The sequence below is a fragment of the Aethalodelphis obliquidens genome, unplaced genomic scaffold (assembly GCF_003676395.1).
Source record: "Aethalodelphis obliquidens isolate GAN/ISIS:26980383/991018 unplaced genomic scaffold, ASM367639v1 scaffold75, whole genome shotgun sequence".
NCBI classification, from domain to species: domain Eukaryota; kingdom Metazoa; phylum Chordata; class Mammalia; order Artiodactyla; family Delphinidae; genus Aethalodelphis; species Aethalodelphis obliquidens.
The window spans coordinates 3,789,621-3,807,941 of NW_020838019.1; the positions used below are offsets into that span (position 1 = coordinate 3,789,621).

Genomic DNA, 18,321 nt, shown 5'->3' on the forward strand with positions numbered 1-18,321 from the left:
CTAATTTATTCTCTCCCCCTGTGCCCTGGAAATCCCTAATCTACTTTCTGTCTTATCCTGAGTTTACTTAAAATCAAGATCTGTTAATAAAATGGGCTTTATTGGCTTCATTAAGTGTATAACAAAATAATCTAAATATGGAAGAGGAGGGCTTCCCTGGTGGCGCAGTGGTTGAGAGTCCGCCTGCCGATGCAGGGGATGCGGGTTTGTGTCCCGGTCCCGGAAGATCCCACATGCCGCGGAGCGGTTGGGCCCGTGAGCCATGGCCGCTGAGCAGGCACGTCCGGAGCCTGTGCTCCACAATGGGAGAGGCCACAACGCTTTGAGAGGCCCGCGTACTGCAAAAAAAAAAAAAAAAAAAAAAATTGTAAATATGGAAGAGGCGTAGTTTTTCGTTGTCGACGATGACCGTTTATCATAATGGAGTCGTAAACGCTCACATGCAGGATCTACCTGTGGGCAGTTGTGGTTCCTAGAGCAGAGCTGTGGAGGACAGAATGCTGAGCTAGATGTCACAGACGCAGAGGGGCGAAAGCAGACACAGCCTCGAGAGGGCGCCTTAGGGACTGAGAGTATGTGTCTCTGAAATGCTGGGCAGAGTGTGAGCGGAAAGGGAGAGCTGAGGAAAGAGTAGCAGTCACGGCCCCAGCAGCCCAGAAACAGGTGGGCTCAGACCGGTGTCTCTGGGAAGTCTGGTCCACTCGGTGTGTTCGGTGCAGGGAGCACTGACTTGTCATCGCAGACTCTGAGAGACCGAGCTTTGTAAAATGACTGTTTTGTATTTGGTTGAAGACATTGAATCAGGGACCGGGACCTAGGTCCTCACTCTTTACCATGCTCTTTCCACTATACCATGGTTCATTTTCTGTAAATAAAAATGCAAATAAACTTGGACCTCTATGAGCTCCTTCAAGGCCGATTAACAAGGTCAGGCGTGGGCAGTGGATTTAACAATGAACAGAAACCCTCTGATAGAATAAGCCACTTTAAATGTTTGGAAGAAAACTTAAGCAGTTAATTTTATAAATTCCTCAGTGTGCTTCCTTTAACTCCCAAATATTTATTAGACTTAGTCCAGAGAGTGCTTAGCTGAAGTTCTTTTCCTTTCTTAATATTGAATGTCTAAATTATTACTGTGTCACATTATAATTCATGTGACTTGTGTTAGGATTCCGACGCGACACCGTGCAAAACCCCGAAACAGCTGCTCTGCCGCCCGTCCACTGGGAACCGGGTAGGGTCGCAGGATGTGTCCTTGGAGTCCTCTCAGGCAGGCGGGAAAATGCAGAGCACCCAGACCACTAACATATCCAACAGCACCAACAAATCCCAGGTGTGTGGAATTTGTGTTTTTGATTGTTAATATTGCGTATAGAATATTTAGAGTTTTGTACGTGCATGTACATATATACATATGTATTCATACACATTATGGGTTTAAAGAAAGCTCTAGGTTAAAAAACAAACATATTTTGTTCTAAGAGGTGCCAAAGCATGACAGTGCTTCTAGTAACAGGATGTCCTGAGGATCTTTGTGAGACACCATTGTAACATAAACCTTTGTGGGAATCTAGCACCTGGTCCTTATAAGATGTCCCGGCCAACCCACCTTATTACAGATTCAGCATAAAAAAAAATTGCTTCAAGTTATACAAAGTTTCAGCTGTACTTGAAGTAAACTCACTTGAAGTTTTTGCATGACCTCATTGCAGTGTTGTGCACATCTGGGAATAATGTATCCTTTTTTATTTTAAAATTCAATACCTGGTTGCCTGTGTTGAAATGATCAGACAGCAGTCAGCCATGGTCAGCTGACTAGCTTTAGCTTTGACTTAAAAAGGCCACAGAGACACTCTATTGGAAGCTTTTCAGTTGCCTGAAATTTTATTCATCGTGAATAATGAATCAAAACGAGGGGAAGAAGTCATTTCGTACTAGACTCTGGCCTAAGGCCATCACACCCTCTCCCAGTACATCAGGGACCCTGGGGAAGGCCCCTTGGCAGTACAGATTGACTGTTAATGTCAGTCACCTCATGTGTGACTTGACTCGCAGAATCCACTTTACCTGTAGTCATGTGCACCAAACACAGACTCGTTTAGAAATGGCAATTAAAGTGACACGTGATAGCAGGAAAGGAGTGGCCGGCTGTGATGACCCCTGACCTGGCAACACACCTGCATGTCTGACAGCTTCTTCCAGTAATGCCATTTGTTACGTGGTGTATCGGTTGATAGGCTCCTTAAGAAAAGCCTTACATTGCATATACTCTGTTAAGAAGACAGGGCTTCTTCTTAACAGAAGAAGTGGTCTATGTTTTTTGATATTTAAAAGTTTTAGAGCCCGAGAGAGTTAACCCCTGTAGCATCGTTTTCTGCCTGCTAGATAAGTCAGCGTGTTCCTAGTTATGAAAGCTCCCCGAGGTAGGTCTTAGCCAGTGCTCTGTTGAATCTGCAATACTGATGTCTTTTTGACCGCTTTCCTTCTCTGCAGCATGGATCAGCAAGGCTCTTTCGTTCTTCCAGCAAAGGCTTCCAAGGTACAACCCAAACAAGCCATGGTTCCTTGATGACAAACAAACAACATCAAGGCAAATCAAATAATCAGTATTACCATGGCAAAAAGAGGAAACACAAGAGGGACGCCCCCCTCTCAGACCTTTGTAGATAGTCGGCGTTGTACGATGGACTGTCTTCTGTGTGCAATGATCTCATGCTCAGGACAGTTGGATAGGGACTCCTGGGAAACATTCGGGAGCCTTACACTGTTCAGACGTTGATTTAGCAACTGCGTTTTTTCCCAGCTCGCCACGGAATGGATCATGAAGACTGACAACTGCAAAAACAAAAAGCACGCAAAAAAGGGGGGAAAAAAAGGCTGCTCATTTGATAAGTCATATGCTATAACAGGGTCATTTTAAGATTTAAAGCTTGAATGTAAAATAAATCTATTTCTCATTGGCTTTATGCAGAGTTATAGGGAATAGTATTCAGTGTGGGTAGGGTGACAGAAACAAGAAACAATTTCAGAGGACGGGGTGGGGAAGGAAAACACAGGTATCTTATAGGAAGTCCAGATTTCAAAGGGGAAAGTGATCTGTGCATGTTTTTTTTTTTTAATATTTTTGCATATATTTACCATTTTATTGTGTGTATATATAGATGACCATATAGGAAATTGATATTTGTAATAGTGGATTTGTTAATACTTTTTACATAACATTACTGTTTAAATTGTAAACAGATTTTTCTCAGGATTAGTTTGAAAAATAATCTGAATTGTCATCTTAACATCCATCTATAGGGAAGTGATTAGTTCTATTACTCAATTTGTTTCCTCAACATTGAAATGACTTAATAGAACCCTTGTGACCTGCTGCAAAAATTTTCCTCTCTAAAGAAAAGGTTATGGTGGCAAATGACGTTTACTTTATTTTGTAAAAAAACAAAAAACAAACAAAAAAGAACATACGTACTATGTACTTTTGTGTAAACACTGAAAAATCTCTAGTCATCTCTAAGAATTGACTTGCAACTGTTTTCTATAGTGCTGTCGTCTTGGGCAATGGGCAATTACATGACTTTGTGTTTGTTTCCTTTGCAGTCTTTTTTTTTTTTTCTTTTCTTCCTAATAGGAAAAAAAAAAAAGGCCACCCACGTCTGGTCCCATTCCTGTTGCAGGGAAACCTCGAGTTCCACAGACGTTGCATGCTGGCTCCTCTAACCCTGTGTGCTGCGTGTGCTTGTTTTTCTCATCTCTTACTCTTTTTTAAATTCATGCTTAACTACTGTGGGAGAGAATAACTGTAAACAGCTTTAATTAAATCATACTTATAAAAAACTATTTTCTTATACTCCACTTTATGCTTTTGGTATTGTTGATCTTTAAAAATTAAATGGTCTTTGATAATGGATCTATTTTGTATTGCCTTATTAAGACCAAATACTTCTTGTCATCCCATTCTTTATCCTCTCCTTTCATGGAATTGTTATCTTTAATTAAAACTTTTTTAAACATTGGCTTGTTTCAATCATGCTGTAAATTTTGGTTATGGTCAGTTTTGAGTGCAAATGAGATGTGTAATTCTGTTATTCATCACATGTTGAGTTTGAAACTCGGTTGGAAGTATTTAATAGAATGTAAGTGATATTTCTGAAAACGCTTTCTTTCAAGGTGAACACTCTTTATGTTCAGCATCACTATGTCTGGCTCTGTTAATTACAGCCATTTCTGAGATGAGATTCTTTTATAAATATATACATATAAAGTACTATTGGCTTTTAGGAATTTCTTTTATGTATGTTTATGAAATACTGAAGACCAATCAGACCATTAATGGACATTTAGTGCAACTTTTTATAAAGAAAATAATGCTAAAATAAGACCAAAACTGATGTCATCACTGAAATTAACAGTTTTCAATGAGTTCGTATTTTAATTCACAACAAAAAAATGTGTTCCAAAACTGGAAGTTCATAATACTTGTGTAAACCGTGGAAGATTTTAAATGTGATGTTATTTTGACAATGTTTTAAATTTTAGAGTCACATTTTATTCTGATCAGAATTTTTATCAAGATGTTGAGCTTCTGTTTTTTGAAACTAGTTTGTCATAACATTGTGCATAATCACAGTATTTATTTTCTAGGACTATTGTGAATGTGTAGACTTATGTTTACTGCTAAGGGAACAATTATTTATGAAATAATATTAAATCCAGTATTAGCTGCCTATTTCAGACACTTAATACTTGCAGAGATCCATGTTACATTTACCACACTGAAGTTTTTTTTTTAAAGAATCACCCTCATTGTTGAAAGTAAATGTACTCTTAGGGTGCAGATATTAGTGTTTTAATAAGCATGTGATTATATTAAGGTGGTGGTAGCGGGAAGATAATCTTGATTCCATTGGGAATCTTAGGTTTTCGTAAATTTATTGGGAAAATAGTTTTTCCTGTACTGCTGACGTTTCTTTTTGGTAAACAGTATCTTTCTAAAAGAAAAGCATGAAGGAGAAATTGAGGTGTGTACATTTCCTCAAATGACCAGCATTGTATTCGTGAATACTGTGTATCTTGCAATGAACGGTGTGGAAGCTGTTCATTTTTCAACCTGAAGTAAAATACTTTCAAGAACTTTTAGTTTGCCTGCTCATTTGTTTTGTACATTTCATCTCTGTATTTGACTCCTGTCTTTTTTCTTTTCTGAGTTTAAATAGTTTCTATAAAGATTTTGTGACTATGTCAGAAACATGCCATTTAAATATTGTAGTCCATCCATATCCATGCGTCATAACCTGCCTTTGCTAGTACTTGTAGAATGGGGTTTTACAAATCCAGCCTCACTGTGGTGACATTTCTCTGGCAGTGGCGTATGTGTACCTGGCTGGTGTGGAAGCTCCTTAAAAAGTCATAATAAACTTTTCAAAATACTGGTTTTTAGAGGTGCTGATGGGTCAAAGAGGTGTCAGCACAAAACCTGAGTGGTTATGCTTTGATGATAAAGGTCAATGCATTTTTTCTTCCATTTTGAAGGTGTCCGTGAAGGTGCCCAGTTTTTAGTGTCTTTGATCTGTTTGGAGATGTGCGTGGCTTGCAAGGCTAGCTCTGATCTGTGGGATCCACTGGTTTGACATGTAGTCGCCCTCCAGTCTTCACCAGTTGATCATATTATACTTTTGTCCTGTTTTGAGTGTTTTACATTTCCTTGCATTTTGAGCCTCTCATTAATACTTAGGTTTAATATTTAGGTCATTTGCTTTGGCTCCAGATATTCCCGGATAAAGTCTTCACAGAGCAAAACACGTGCGGTAGGGAGAGCATTTTTAATAGCCTTTTTTCCTCTGGAGTCTTAAATCTCCTTGTGTTTTCTTTTCATTGCCTTAAGCTATGGCCTAGTGTTTGGGGGTTCTGAACTGTAGGTGGGTCACGAGAGAGTATGGCTGCTCTGAGCTGCAGGACCCTATTGCTGTGACGTGTATCCATTGCAAAGACCTCCCCGATGACTAGGACGTAGTTTTTTAAGTTGCTCTGTAGAAATCCCTAGGACTCACCATGGGTATTATTGATAAGTTTTGCTGCTATTTTTATTGTTCATGACGTATCTTCTCAACTTTAATATCCATCTAGAGTTTGAAACCAAGCAGTTCCCTCAGTTATCAGACGCTGTTGATTTCTCAGTGTTTCAGTCACTAACTTGGAATGTTGATAGGAAGTTGGTTGCTTCTCAGTTAACTTTTCAGGCATTAAATGGTAAAGTATAAAAAATATTCCCAATTTTGCTGTGATAAATATTAAAATGTCAGAATTAATAATCAGAAGAGTTTATGCTTATCCATCAGTTCTTACTCTCATTAATTTACTCTCATTGAATTAGTGGAAAGCAACATTCTCGTAAAGTATTTTGTGAGCGGAGTATTCAATAAATGACTATTAAACCTGAGTAGGAAAGTTATAGTTAACAGTTGCTCTTTATCCTAATTTTCATCAGTGACATCTAGTGAAGTGTGTAGAGAGAGAGGATGATGTAGCATTGAAGTGGGATCAAAGATACGTGTAAGTAATTCTTTGGAAGTGGTGTCTTTACCTTGTCTCAGTTTCTAAACCTCAAGACTCTTAACTGCCTGCAATTTTGTCAGAACATTTATGGGTGGAATAATGTTAAAGAATGAATTTTAACATGCTACTTGGTAGTTACCATAACTAAGAAACAAGCCAGATTTTACCCCGGAGAGTACTTGCATGACTTGAAAACCCTACATCACCCAGGAGCCTTTTTCTCGACCATCTTCTTGTGAGTTGTCTTGACTTTACACCTTAAGCAACATTTTTTCTTCAAAGAGAATGAACTAAATGTCTGTATACATTGAATGCTGACAAAATTATTAACCAAAGGAATTGCTTATAAAGTCTGCTGATCTGTTTTATATCCAGAGTTAAATATTTACTTAAGGACAGCTTTTAGCTCATAAACTGCTAATGTGCTAATGTTTGTTTTCCTCATGTCAGGTTGGGTTTTTTTTTTTTTTTTCCTGAGTATTTGGCCTTTATATTTTCTGCTTGAGTATGTGCCTTATTAAGTTTAAGTTTAGCCTAGTCCAGAGTCTGCTAGCCTGAAGGAGGTAACACTTTAGAAAGAGGCTGAACCAGAGAAATGGAGATAGATAGTGCATCCCTTTTGATGACTAAACGCTTGAGGTATCTCCTGGATTTACTGAGAGACATGTTAGCCATGTCAGTAAGAACAGATGCTAACAGGGAAGTCAGGTGTTCTCTTATTTTGTGTATTTCAGCGAACGTGTTGATTGGTATTTGCACATCATCTTAATTTTGCGTTTTAATTTAAGTCTTTTTGGTTCCACACAGCCATGGCTTCTTTTCATTGCAGCAGCTTCTACGTGTCCTGATTACAGGGAAGGTCTCCACTAAGGAAACAGTCTGGATGAATTTGTTAGGAGTGTTGTTTTATCTTAAAGATGCTGTGGTAACGAGAGGTTATGAAGTAAAACAAGCTGGTCGTTACCCACTGGTGGGGTGGGTGGGGAGGGGAGAAGAAAGGGGCCCAGGAGAAGCATTCTGTAAAGCCAGTAACTTGGTGAAATGTAGTCCTTGTCTCTTATGGATTAGTCAGCCGTACTTTTCGAAGAGAATGAGATTTTTGGTTATCAGCCACTTTCTTTGAGTTTAAATTTCTCTTCCGCTTTCTGCTTGGGTTCTGTGCAATTCATAGCTGTTCCCTAAATCATTCCATATTACCTTTTATATTTGGTTGCGGCTTTTCACAGCATGTCTCTTTGTCCCTAAACATAATCTCTGAAATTTAAGATCCCCTCCCTCTGATTTTTACGTACTGAAACTTCCAGTCACTGTTTTTTAAAGAAGTCTTTTGAAAGTCCTGTAATCCTAAAACAATTCAAAGACTTGTTACAAGTATCAGAGTCTTCGCACTGTACTCACTACTAAGAAGCACCGTCTTATCGCATGGTGTTAAAGATGAGAGGATAGGTGGCAGCCAGTGTAGCTTCTGGATATGAAATGTGAAGGACTATTGAGATAAACATTTTTTTTTGAGTGGAATATACATAGATACATGTATTTAGCAGTTTGATGAACCTGTGTTTGTTTTTAATAACCTTTTATTTATTTCCTTCTTTGATTAGCATTGCCTTCTGTGCTAAGAAATGCGGACTCCTGTGAGGTGCTGGAGGCTTGAATCATCTTGAAAGCTTTGCAATCTTGTCTAGTTACCGCTGCAGAGGCAGAAAGGAATTTACCAGAAAAAGAGATTTGATACAAATGATTTATGAAATCTCGACATTTCCTGAGGTCATATCACTGGGCACCAGTTACCCTGAATGCTCTGAATGAATTGCACATCTGGAAGCCTTTTTTTTTTTTTAAGCTACCAATGATTTCTTCAAAGATGTCAACTGTTTGCCTTAAAAATTTTATAAATTGCAGTTCTGCACACATCTGCCCCCAGTGCTCACCATCGGGTTTATTATTCATAATCTGCAATTCAATAAAGGCTTTGTACTTTATCTTCATAACCTCTGGTATGAGCCTTTATGTAAGACTGGAATAGCTACTTCAAAAAGAAATTATCTTGTAATTCTGAGGACGGCCCAATTTAGACTGGTAAGAGGTTTTCTTGTATCTGTACAGATAGCATTTCTGTGGGTTTTCATTTTTATAAATGCCAGCAGTGGAGAGGAAGATGCTCGAAGATGCTTTTTTTTTTTTTCTTTTGCCCATGTCCTAGCCAGAGATATCCTTTTGGCCTCCCCATAGCCATTGCAAGACTGTGGGGACGGACTCCCTCAAATCTGGATATTTGCAAGCACCAACCAAGTTTTACTCTTTGCTTTAATGTAAGGGGTTGCGCTTGCTGTACTAAGACATTGAGATACCATTTGTTCGGTGGAGCAGATTACACAGACTCTTACAATAGAGTAATGAAAATGTTAGTTTCTCCAAGGAACAGAGAGAAGCAGGGTTAATAATCAAGTGCAACTAAAGCATGTGTTCAGAATTACGCTCACCCAGGGAGCAGAACTGGCAGTCCTACGGCATGGACCAGTGGTGCTTGCCTGGAACGCAACTGAGTGGTGGCGGGGAAAATCCTGAATAGTTTGCTACAGGATGACTACAAAGCTTGGTTCTGGGTGAAGAGTAGCTCAGCAGTCTGTAGGCCACTGGCTGGTAAATCCAGACTGCCCACTCCAGTTACTGGAAATGTTCTCTTTTAAAAAGCAATAACGTATAATCCTGTTAAATAGCACCCCAGAAATTTCTCAAAGTAAATTAGAAAATAAATTGAATATACAGGATGATTTTTGTCCAGACACCCAGACACAGTGAATCTACTTAATTTCTCAACAAATACGTGAATGTATGTTCATTGTGAAGAAATGTAATTTGTAAATAGCTACATAAAAGGAGTTAAGTTACCCTTCACCCTCTTAATCCCTTCATGTTAGAGCCAGCTTCTTTAATATTTTGGGATGTATACTTTTAAGATTTAAAAAGAAATGCATTTTCACACATAAACATATCTGCACAAATATAATTTCAGAGGGCGTCATTTTCCCCTTTTACATAAGTGGTATCATTCTATAGTATTCTGCAAATCTCCTACCATATAGAGAGATCTTTCCATGTCAGCGCACCTACAGATCTACTTCGTTCCTTTTTATATGCTGACGTTTGCTTGCAAGTAGCTTTGGTAAATTCACATGTCAGATACCCCAAGGCTCTTACAAGCTAATAAGCGCTTATGAAATGTCCAGTACTTTTCAGCTTGACTTGAGTAGGCGTTTTATAAAGTGTTGCTGTTTGATGGCTTTTTTCTTCTGAACTTTTACTGAGAAAAAAAAAAAAGATTCCCCTAGTTTTATCTTTTAGGTGAATTTTCATGAGTTTCTTTTTGATATTTTTACTAGGATTTTTTTTTTTTTTTTTTGGTACACGGGCCTTTCACTGTTGTGGCCTCTCCCGTTGCGGAGCTCACGCTCCGGACGCGCAGGCTCAGCGGCCATGGTTCACGGGCCCAGCCGCTCCTGCGCATGTGGGATCCTCCCAGACCGGGGCACGAACCTGTGTCCCCTGCATCGGCAGGCGGACTCTCAACCACTGCGCCACCAGGGAAGCCCTTTACTAGGATTTAAATGTTATAAATGCAACATGGTCGTCTGAAACTACACCCTGTTACTTTTTTTCTGTACTTCCACGTAAAAAATTGCCCTTGGCAAAACTGATAAAAAAATATTAGTTTTATTGATCATTTTCCCCCCACCTGTCCCCTAACTTAATCTTTTAAGACCATTCAGTGACTGTAGCAGCAACAACCGTAAAATTTTCTCTAAAAATAAGTTATCTGTCTTAGAGTAGAATGAATCATACAGTGAGCCAAGAGAGGGAACTCTGGCAGGAAAAGGGATCCAGCTATTTGGGTCAAGAGTAGGCAGAAAACTGCCTTGGATTTTATTGGGAAAATCTGCTGGAAAAATTTGTTGGAAAAAGGATGAACAGTAGCTGTTGGAAATTCCAGATGGTGGTCTCCCTGCTCTTTAGGAGCTGTCATTTTCTAAGGAGATACTTTCCTTGAAATCACTTTCTTAGGCTGCAATTGTAGAATTTTTGTTTCTGTTTTTGTTTTTTGCGGTACGGGGGCCTCTCACTGTTGTGGCCTCTCCCGTTGCGGAGCACAGGCTCCGGACGCGCAGGCTCAGCGGCCATGGCTCACGGGCCCAGCCGCTCCGCGGCATGTGGGATCTTCCCGGACCGGGGCACGAACCCGTGTCCCCTGCATCGGCAGGTGGACTCTCAACCACTGCGCCACCAGGGAAGCCCAATTGTAGAATTTTTGCTGTAATCTGTGTTCATTATCATTCAGTTAAGTCTGTGATGAGATGTTCTATATTTACCAGGTTAGCTTAGGAACGCACCAACTTTGACTTTTAAATTGGGACCATTTTTCACTTTATAAGGAGAATGCTTTATACTTCTTGCTTGTCTCAGAAAACCATTTAGAAACGCCGATGCAATAAAAATTCATATTTTATGGCAAGACAATTTAAAAATAAAAATTTTCTCTGCCTGTTTGGGCCTCCTCCCTCCCCTCTGGTGTGCATTGTGCATCTGCATTATGCATTAATGAGACCTCCCCAAGGGCAGAAACACCTACTCAACCATAAAGATCAATTTTTCTCCTTCTGGTACCAGCCATGTAACTCCTTAGAAGATAACATTCCTTTCTCTATCCTGTAAGGGGTCACAATAACCTTGTACATGCAGACATCTTTGGTGAACTTTCTGTACGATGCCAATATATCATTTCCCTGAAAGATAGCAATTGGTGCAGAACAGACTGGTCAGATGACCTGGGGGTATACTGGGCTGCACCTAATAGAAGTTCTTAAATACTTACCTATGACCTTATTAATGTTACTAGCTAATGTTACTTGTATTCTGCCTATTTTACAAGATTACTGTTTCTTGCATTACCAGTGTGTGACTAGCCTCAGATAAAATTAATGATGATTAGGCAACTTGAAACAGTTGATCAAATATGCAAGATAATGATTGTAATAGTGTAACGCTAGATGTGGGAAGAGGGAACTTTCCTGGACCGTAACACACTAGTAAGACCGGTGGTCCAGAAGCTTTTGGCTACTGTTAACAGGGCCTAGTCCAGTAATAGCAAATTGAGTGGCCTATCAGCGAAATCCTTGCCTGACCAGGGAACGAACATTCTTGGCATCACGGGACAAATTGGTCACGAAATGCCTCCCCAAACTTGGTCAAAATTAAGACCAAAAGGCAAGGGATTGTAAAATGAAGAATGTTGCCCACCATCCAGCTGCTGACCCCCAGTACACCCTGAAAGGAGTTCAACGTGAAGAGCAGATGAAGCACTTTGTGCTCTGAGAAGACTGAGAGACTGGCCCTCAGATATTTTCAGGAGAAGGTTTTACGAACCCAGTTTCTTGCATCTTCCCATGCTTAGAAAACCGTTAGCTGAGATGTTTGTTCCTTGCGGCTAGCAGCGGCCGTCTACCAAGATGTGTGCTTGGTCGCACGTACGCCCTTTGCCAAAGTCACATCCCTACTGGACTCCGCCACTCACCTCGTCAGAACAGTTCTCAGAGCTCTCTGAGAGCCTGTCTCCTGGGTTATAATCCTGTTTGGCCCAAGTAAAATTTACCATTACTTTCTTAGATTGACTTAAATTTTTTCATCAACAACTCAAATTAATACGTGAAATAATCTATTTGGGTGTAAATAGTATAAATTTGTGTTGTATGTGTGTTTCTAAAGCGATAACTAACTCCAATTTGAAAACAGGATTAAAACATTGAAGAGAAACCCATCAGAGACGAAAAGGCCAGTGTTTAATGCCAAGATGAAATTGAAGGGAAAGGGGAGGGTTAAAAGTATCGAGTGGCCTAATCAAACGGTGTGTCAGTCAATATTCAAAAGGGCGATTGCTCAATGTGGGTTGCAAACCACTTCTGTACTTAAATCACTCAGCAGGTATCTTTAGGAATGTGGTTTTGTGCAAGCACTCAAAATAGGTGAAAGGTGATTACATCATGCATCTTTGTTTTCTAAAATCCAATTCAGGGAAACAGTGCTTTCACATAAGTAGGCAAGACATCTCCACAGGAAGACCCAAGTGAAGGGGAAACGGCGACACAGAACAGCCTATGGAGATAGGGGTGCGTAAGGCAGCCAGGCTGGCATGAGGGGCCCTGCCAAGGAAGTGAAAAGCAGGTGGATAGGGACAGAGCAGGAGTTGTGTTGTAGTTTAAAACCAATAGTTCTAAAAGTTTGTCTCCCATTCCCTCCCTCTGCTTTCTCCCTCCCCGCTTTTTTGGGGGGTGGAGTGTTTACCTCCTTGTCTCTAAATAATATACCTTTAATACACTTCTTGATTTTTTGGTTCTTGAAATTGTGTGTTGACTTCCCACCAACCCCAAACTTCTGTGCCCCAACCTCCCAACACAGTTGTATTGAATTTTGCTTAGCACAATAGACAGTGGTTGCATTATCATGACTGTGTAGATGCTGTGCTTATCCGTTGAGCTGGATGATAATATGACTCCCTTTTCTGCACAAGTTTTTTTGTTTTTCCTGGAGTTTTTTGTTTTCAGCTTTCCACATTAATTCACCCTAAACTCTGCCAATTTTCTAAGCCTCTCTAAATGCTCAGGTGCATCAGAGGCATCTCTCCTGGAGCTTATGGCCTGCTGTGCCTGTGCACACGTCACCCTGGTCTGTCCACCCTCCACCTGGACATTCCTATCACGTATCCTGTGTTGCAGCTCCTGTTCTCTGTATCCCGTTTCCCTCTTTTTGATAAACTCTCTCCTTTCCTTAGCACACATTCCAGTACCCTGGAAAAGGGTGCACAGACAGTAAACATCTGAAAATGTCTTTGTTCTTCATTTATGCTCCACTGATAGTTTGGCTGGGTATGGAATTCTAGGTTAGAAAACATTTTTCCTTCAGGATTTGAAAGCATTCCTTCATCACTCCCACTGTTGTGAGAAAAGCTGGTTGTAACCTTTTGTTTGTTTTTTTTTTCTCTTGAAACGTTTAAGAACTTCTCTTTGGTTCCCAGTGGTCTGAAATTTCACAACTATGGAGATTTGGTGATAATATTTTTGTCACTTGAACTGGGGCGTTAGATAGTACGGGCCCTTCTGATCTGACACCGCATGACCTTTAGTACTGGGAAATCTTGAATTCTTATCTTCCTTTCTTCTGTTTTCTCAGGAACTCCACAATTATTCCGCTATTGTGTCTCCTGGATCAATCTCTCATTTTCTTATCTATTCTTCCCTATTTTCCATCTCTGACTTTTTATTCAACCTTATCTTCCAACGCTTCTGTTGGCTTTTCATTTCTGCTATCATGTTTTCATTTGAGGATTCTTTTTTTTTTCCTCATATGTTCCTTGTCAAAAAATGGTACCCTATTTGTTTTCATGGTTACAATGTATTTTTTGAATCTCTGAAGATATTAATGATACAGTTATGGTTTGCCTGTATAGTCTCTGTGAATGTTTCTCCCCCTCTTGCTGTCTTGGACTCTGCTTTCTTGGGTTAGAGGCTTTCCTCGGATTCCTGATGTCTTCTGCTTGCCTGCACACGTGTAAGAATGGGGCCTAACAAGCTCGTGGGAAGCTCTGCACTCAGTGTGGCAGCCAGCTGTGTGCTTCTCTCAGGGTGATCAGGCTTGATGGCGGTGAGGAGAGGATCTTCAGGGGTTCCCCAGGGAATCCCTCCAGCCTGGGGGTAATGGTCTGGCTGCCAACACCCTGGGACTAGCTGAGTGGAGAAGAGGGCTGGCTTGGGGCGGGGTATGTCTCAGCTTCCCGTATAAATGTGCCCTTTAAATTTCTCTTTTCCCACAGCTGGGCTTAGTGTGGTCCAATCCAGAGACTATTTTAGCTTTTCTAGAGAAAAACCCTGCAGATTTCTGCTTGCCTGGGGAGGGGTACTCAGCTGGGCGGTGGTAGTCAGGGGTGGGGGAGAGACTGGCACTCTTAATTGCTTCTTAGGTTTTCAACCTACCTTCTTTACTTGAGCTCTACCTTGCTTCCTGAGATACCCAGCACTTCCACTTTCGGAGACTTTGGAGCTTACTCCAGTATAACTGGGATAGAGTCTTTCCCAACTGCCAGTGGGTGATTCAGTTTCTTGTGTCTGCCAAGTCAGTACCACTGGTCCATCTGCTTTCCACCCTCCAAGTTTGTACTCTTTACTTCCCCTCTCATTCTCTTCATTTTTATGGGCCTTAAAAAATCCCTTCATTGCTGTTTTAGTAGGTGTAAGGAGGCAGCAGGAGTAGATAACGGGTTCAGTCCACCATCTTTTCTGACCATTGTTCCCCCCTAATTTTATTGAGATACAACTGACCTACAGCACTGTATAAGTTTAAGGTATACAGCCTAATGATTTAATCTGGTGAGTTTTCTAACGTAAAATTGGGTTGCCAAGGAGAAGGGTATAGAAAGAATATATCCCAAGCCTTGAGAGTCAATTCTCTCAGGGAGTGGCATGAAGGAGAGGACAGATTTCCAATCCTTCATACCTTCGGATTGTTTCATTTTTCTACTGTGAAGTACATATCCCCTTTCTAATTAAAAATCGATAGCTGCATAGCCCATTCCACAGGTACCCAAAGAACACCTGTCCACGACAAGTGCTACTCGGGGGAGTGAGGGCAAGAAGAAAGCTCCTTCTTCCTTAGCGGTAAGTGACAAGGACCATCCGGCTGGGAAGGCTAACGCGGCTTCACGTAGTGACGAGTGAAGAAGTTGTACCAGGACTGCAATGACAAAAGCACCAACTTGGCATGCTCTCCTGCTTGGCCTGATAAAGAGAAGGGTTGAGTTTACTGAGATAAGCAAATCACAGCTTCCATTGTAGTGATTTATTTTAGGTTTTTGAATCTTCTCCCTACACAAGTGAATCAAGGCCCCTGAACTGTTGCCTACCACAGAAATTCATTCAGGCAACAAATGCTGACGGTTTTCTAGCGGCAGATGCTGGCCCTCCATGGGGGACTCTGTCCCTGGGGCAGTTAATGAGGGACTCTTCAGACAAACGTGCTCTGGAGGTTTTCAACACAGTGGATAATTAAAATCACAAACATACTCGATGTGGACATTTGGAGACCCCTCACCTGGAGAGAAACGTTCAACTTTTAACTGCAGCCCTTCAGTGTGGATTTGATTTCCTGTGCAGACCTGTCCACTCCAAAATTACTAAAATATCTTCTTTTATAAGGTTTGTTTTCATACACAAAGATCTGATTCTATTGGTTGACCGTTGTTGTTACTGAGGTGCTTTCTAATAGTTTTGCCTCCACGGTAGCCAATTCAGCACTGGATTGAAGGAGCTCTTCCTTCCCTTTCTGATTTCAAGTGCCGTCTTCGTCATGAACTAAACTCACTCTGGACTTTTCAATAATGCATATTCGCAGACCTACCCCAGGATCAGAATCTCTGGGAATAGGATCCAACCGTATTTGGAGACCAGTGCCTTAGAGCCTTGCTACACAGGCTGGCCTGAGGGCCAGCAGCATTGGAATCACCTGGGAGCTGGGTAGAAGGTAAAACTCTTGGTAGCCATTGCCAGACCTGCTGCATCAGAAACTCGAAGCGGGGCCCGGCAGGGTGTGTTTTCACCAGGCCTCTGGGCGATTCTCATGCTGGCTGTAGTTTGAGAATCACTGACTGAGGACTGAGTATGCAAGGAGGTGACTGCCACTGAGGTGACCACAGCACTGATGGGGTGATGGAGCTATCCTGGCAGTTCATGGCAAACGCTTTTGCAGGCATCATGCTTAACTCACTTTCTCTGGCTCTGCTTTTCTGTTCGCTGTCAAGAGAGTTGGTCACAGAGTCGCATAAAGATGACACACACAACAGGGTGGGAAATCATAGCATAGCTCCCCGCCCCCCCCGCCCCGCAACATCACGAAGGGCAGAAGGCTTCTAGCGCTCTGCATGGAGAGGCCAATGGAGGGAGACAGCTGAGAGCAAGCCCCAACTGGGCCATCCCATGCCCAGGGCTCCACCTCACTCTCCAGGGCTGACCTCACACAGCAGAACGCACTGCTGCGGGGCTGAGACACACACTGTTCTTGAGGCCTTGGGGTTAAACAGGTGGGTTCCCTGACTTCCTGGGTGGTTGAGGAGGAAGGGCTGCAGGAGGTAGGCAGGCACAGCTCCCAAGTCAGCTCTGCTGAGCATGAGATGTGCCCACCATCTTGCACACTGCAGGGCTTCCCATTTCCTGCGGGGGGAAGTCCCAGCAGCTGGGAAGCCCTTCCCCTGTGAGCCCTCGGGAAGCAGCAGTGACTGCACCAGGGCTCCAGCCTAGAGGGCCAAGGGCCAGTGTCTGGACACCCAGAGGCTGTGGGAGCCCAAGGAGGTGCCTGACCAGTCTCCAGGGAACCAGGGAGGGCTTGCTGCTGAGGACAGACGTTTCAGCTGGGATCTTCCCACCTGCCATCTGGAATGGAAATCAGATGTTCACCTTCCAGCGTCCCATCATCTGATTCCTCATAATAGTTCCAAAGTAGGTGGGCTCTGGGCTGGGTTCTAGGCCCACTGCAGGGTCAAGGCTGTGACATATCCAGGGTCTCTTCCCCCTGGAGTAAGCTGTGGTACCTTGCTCCAGGATTCCACCACAGGGTCCCAAGTAGACCAGAGTTCATGAACCTGCTTCTCATAGGATCACCTGGGGGCTCGTTAAACTGCAGATTCCCAGTAATCTTTCCTGTGGGGCTCTGGCCTCTGAGGTTGGACCTGAGAAATGGGTATAACAGATGCTCACGTGATTCCTCTCAGCAAAGTGGGAGCCTCGGGATTCCACGGTGGGCATAAGGGCGCTCTGGACAAGTGGGAAGGGAGAAACTCATGCAGGTGTATGAGTTAAATGCCTCCTCCTCTTGATTACTCCTTCAGTCAGCCTCCTTTGTCCCTCCCAGTGGTGACTCAGAGGAGGGATTTCTTGTTCTCCCAGCCTGGGTTCCTCGGAAACAGGACAGATTTTTTTGCTGCCAGCTCTGGGGCCTCACCCGGGTTGTAGGCAGCGGTGAGTGGGATCACGACGAGGTTCGGTACCTGCTTTCTGGGGACAACTACTTTCTGAAGCGAGCTTGGTCTTCCTGGTGCCCGAGAAGAAGGTCAATAAAGGGCTGAATCTCGCGGGTGCTGGGGCAGCTCCCGCCTCCGGACCCCTAGGAGTTTAAGGCCTGAGTGAGACAGTAGGTTTCGACTAGTTTCCCTCATCTTGGCAGGAGGGCACTAGACCACAGTCCATGGGTCCTTCTAGAAACGGCGTTACTGGTGGGGGTGGGATGGGAATCTGGAGCAGAAACAGCTGAAAGAATTTGCTAGAAAGTGTTTTCCTCCGGGGCTGGGGCTGCACCTGGCGCGTCCAAACACGTGCGTGGCCTTGAGTTAGAGAATGTGTTTTGAAAAGGTTTTGTTTTCTGCTCACGTTCCGAGGGTGCCTGGCCGCTCGCTCCCACACCCGCGTGGGAAGGCGGGCGGCGGCTGTGGGATGCTTGTGCGTTTTCCGCGTTTCTGGTGAAAACCGAGTAGGGTGGCGGCACGCGGCGCCCGAATGGGGGCCGGGGCGTTGGGGCCGCCCTCCCTCCCGGCCGCGGGGCCCGGGGCCCGGAGCTCCGGGCTGGGCCGGGCGGCCAGCGGGGGGCGCCTGCGGCCTCTCCGCCGCCCCCGCCCGCACAGCCCGATCCCGCCCCCGGCGGCGCGCCCACACGGGGCCGGAAACCGCACAA

At 43.0% G+C, this 18,321-nt stretch overlaps 2 protein-coding genes across 15 annotated transcripts in view; both read left to right on the top strand.

Annotated features, from left to right (window-relative positions):
* Positions 1-5,137, top strand: part of TENT4B (terminal nucleotidyltransferase 4B) — a 61,773-nt gene extending 56,636 nt beyond the window's left edge. For both annotated transcript variants that reach the window (XM_027092129.1, XM_027092130.1), the window contains exons 11-12: positions 1,169-1,333; positions 2,494-5,137. In XM_027092129.1, the coding sequence (XP_026947930.1) occupies positions 1,169-1,333; positions 2,494-2,670 (342 nt within the window). In that variant the 3' untranslated portion in view covers positions 2,671-5,137. The remainder of the gene's footprint in view (positions 1-1,168; positions 1,334-2,493) is intronic.
* Positions 5,138-17,559: 12,422 nt separating this feature from the next.
* The window catches only part of ADCY7 (adenylate cyclase 7), a 59,460-nt gene continuing 58,698 nt past the window's right edge, over positions 17,560-18,321 (top strand). For 5 of the 13 annotated variants that reach the window (XM_027092161.1, XM_027092162.1, XM_027092160.1 and 2 more), the window contains exon 1: positions 17,567-17,784. The gene's annotated coding sequence lies outside the window, so the exon portion shown is untranslated. Of the gene's footprint in view, positions 17,785-18,321 lie in introns of all 13 variants that reach the window. The other 8 variants (XM_027092171.1, XM_027092172.1, XM_027092170.1 and 5 more) reach the window with 5 other exon arrangements.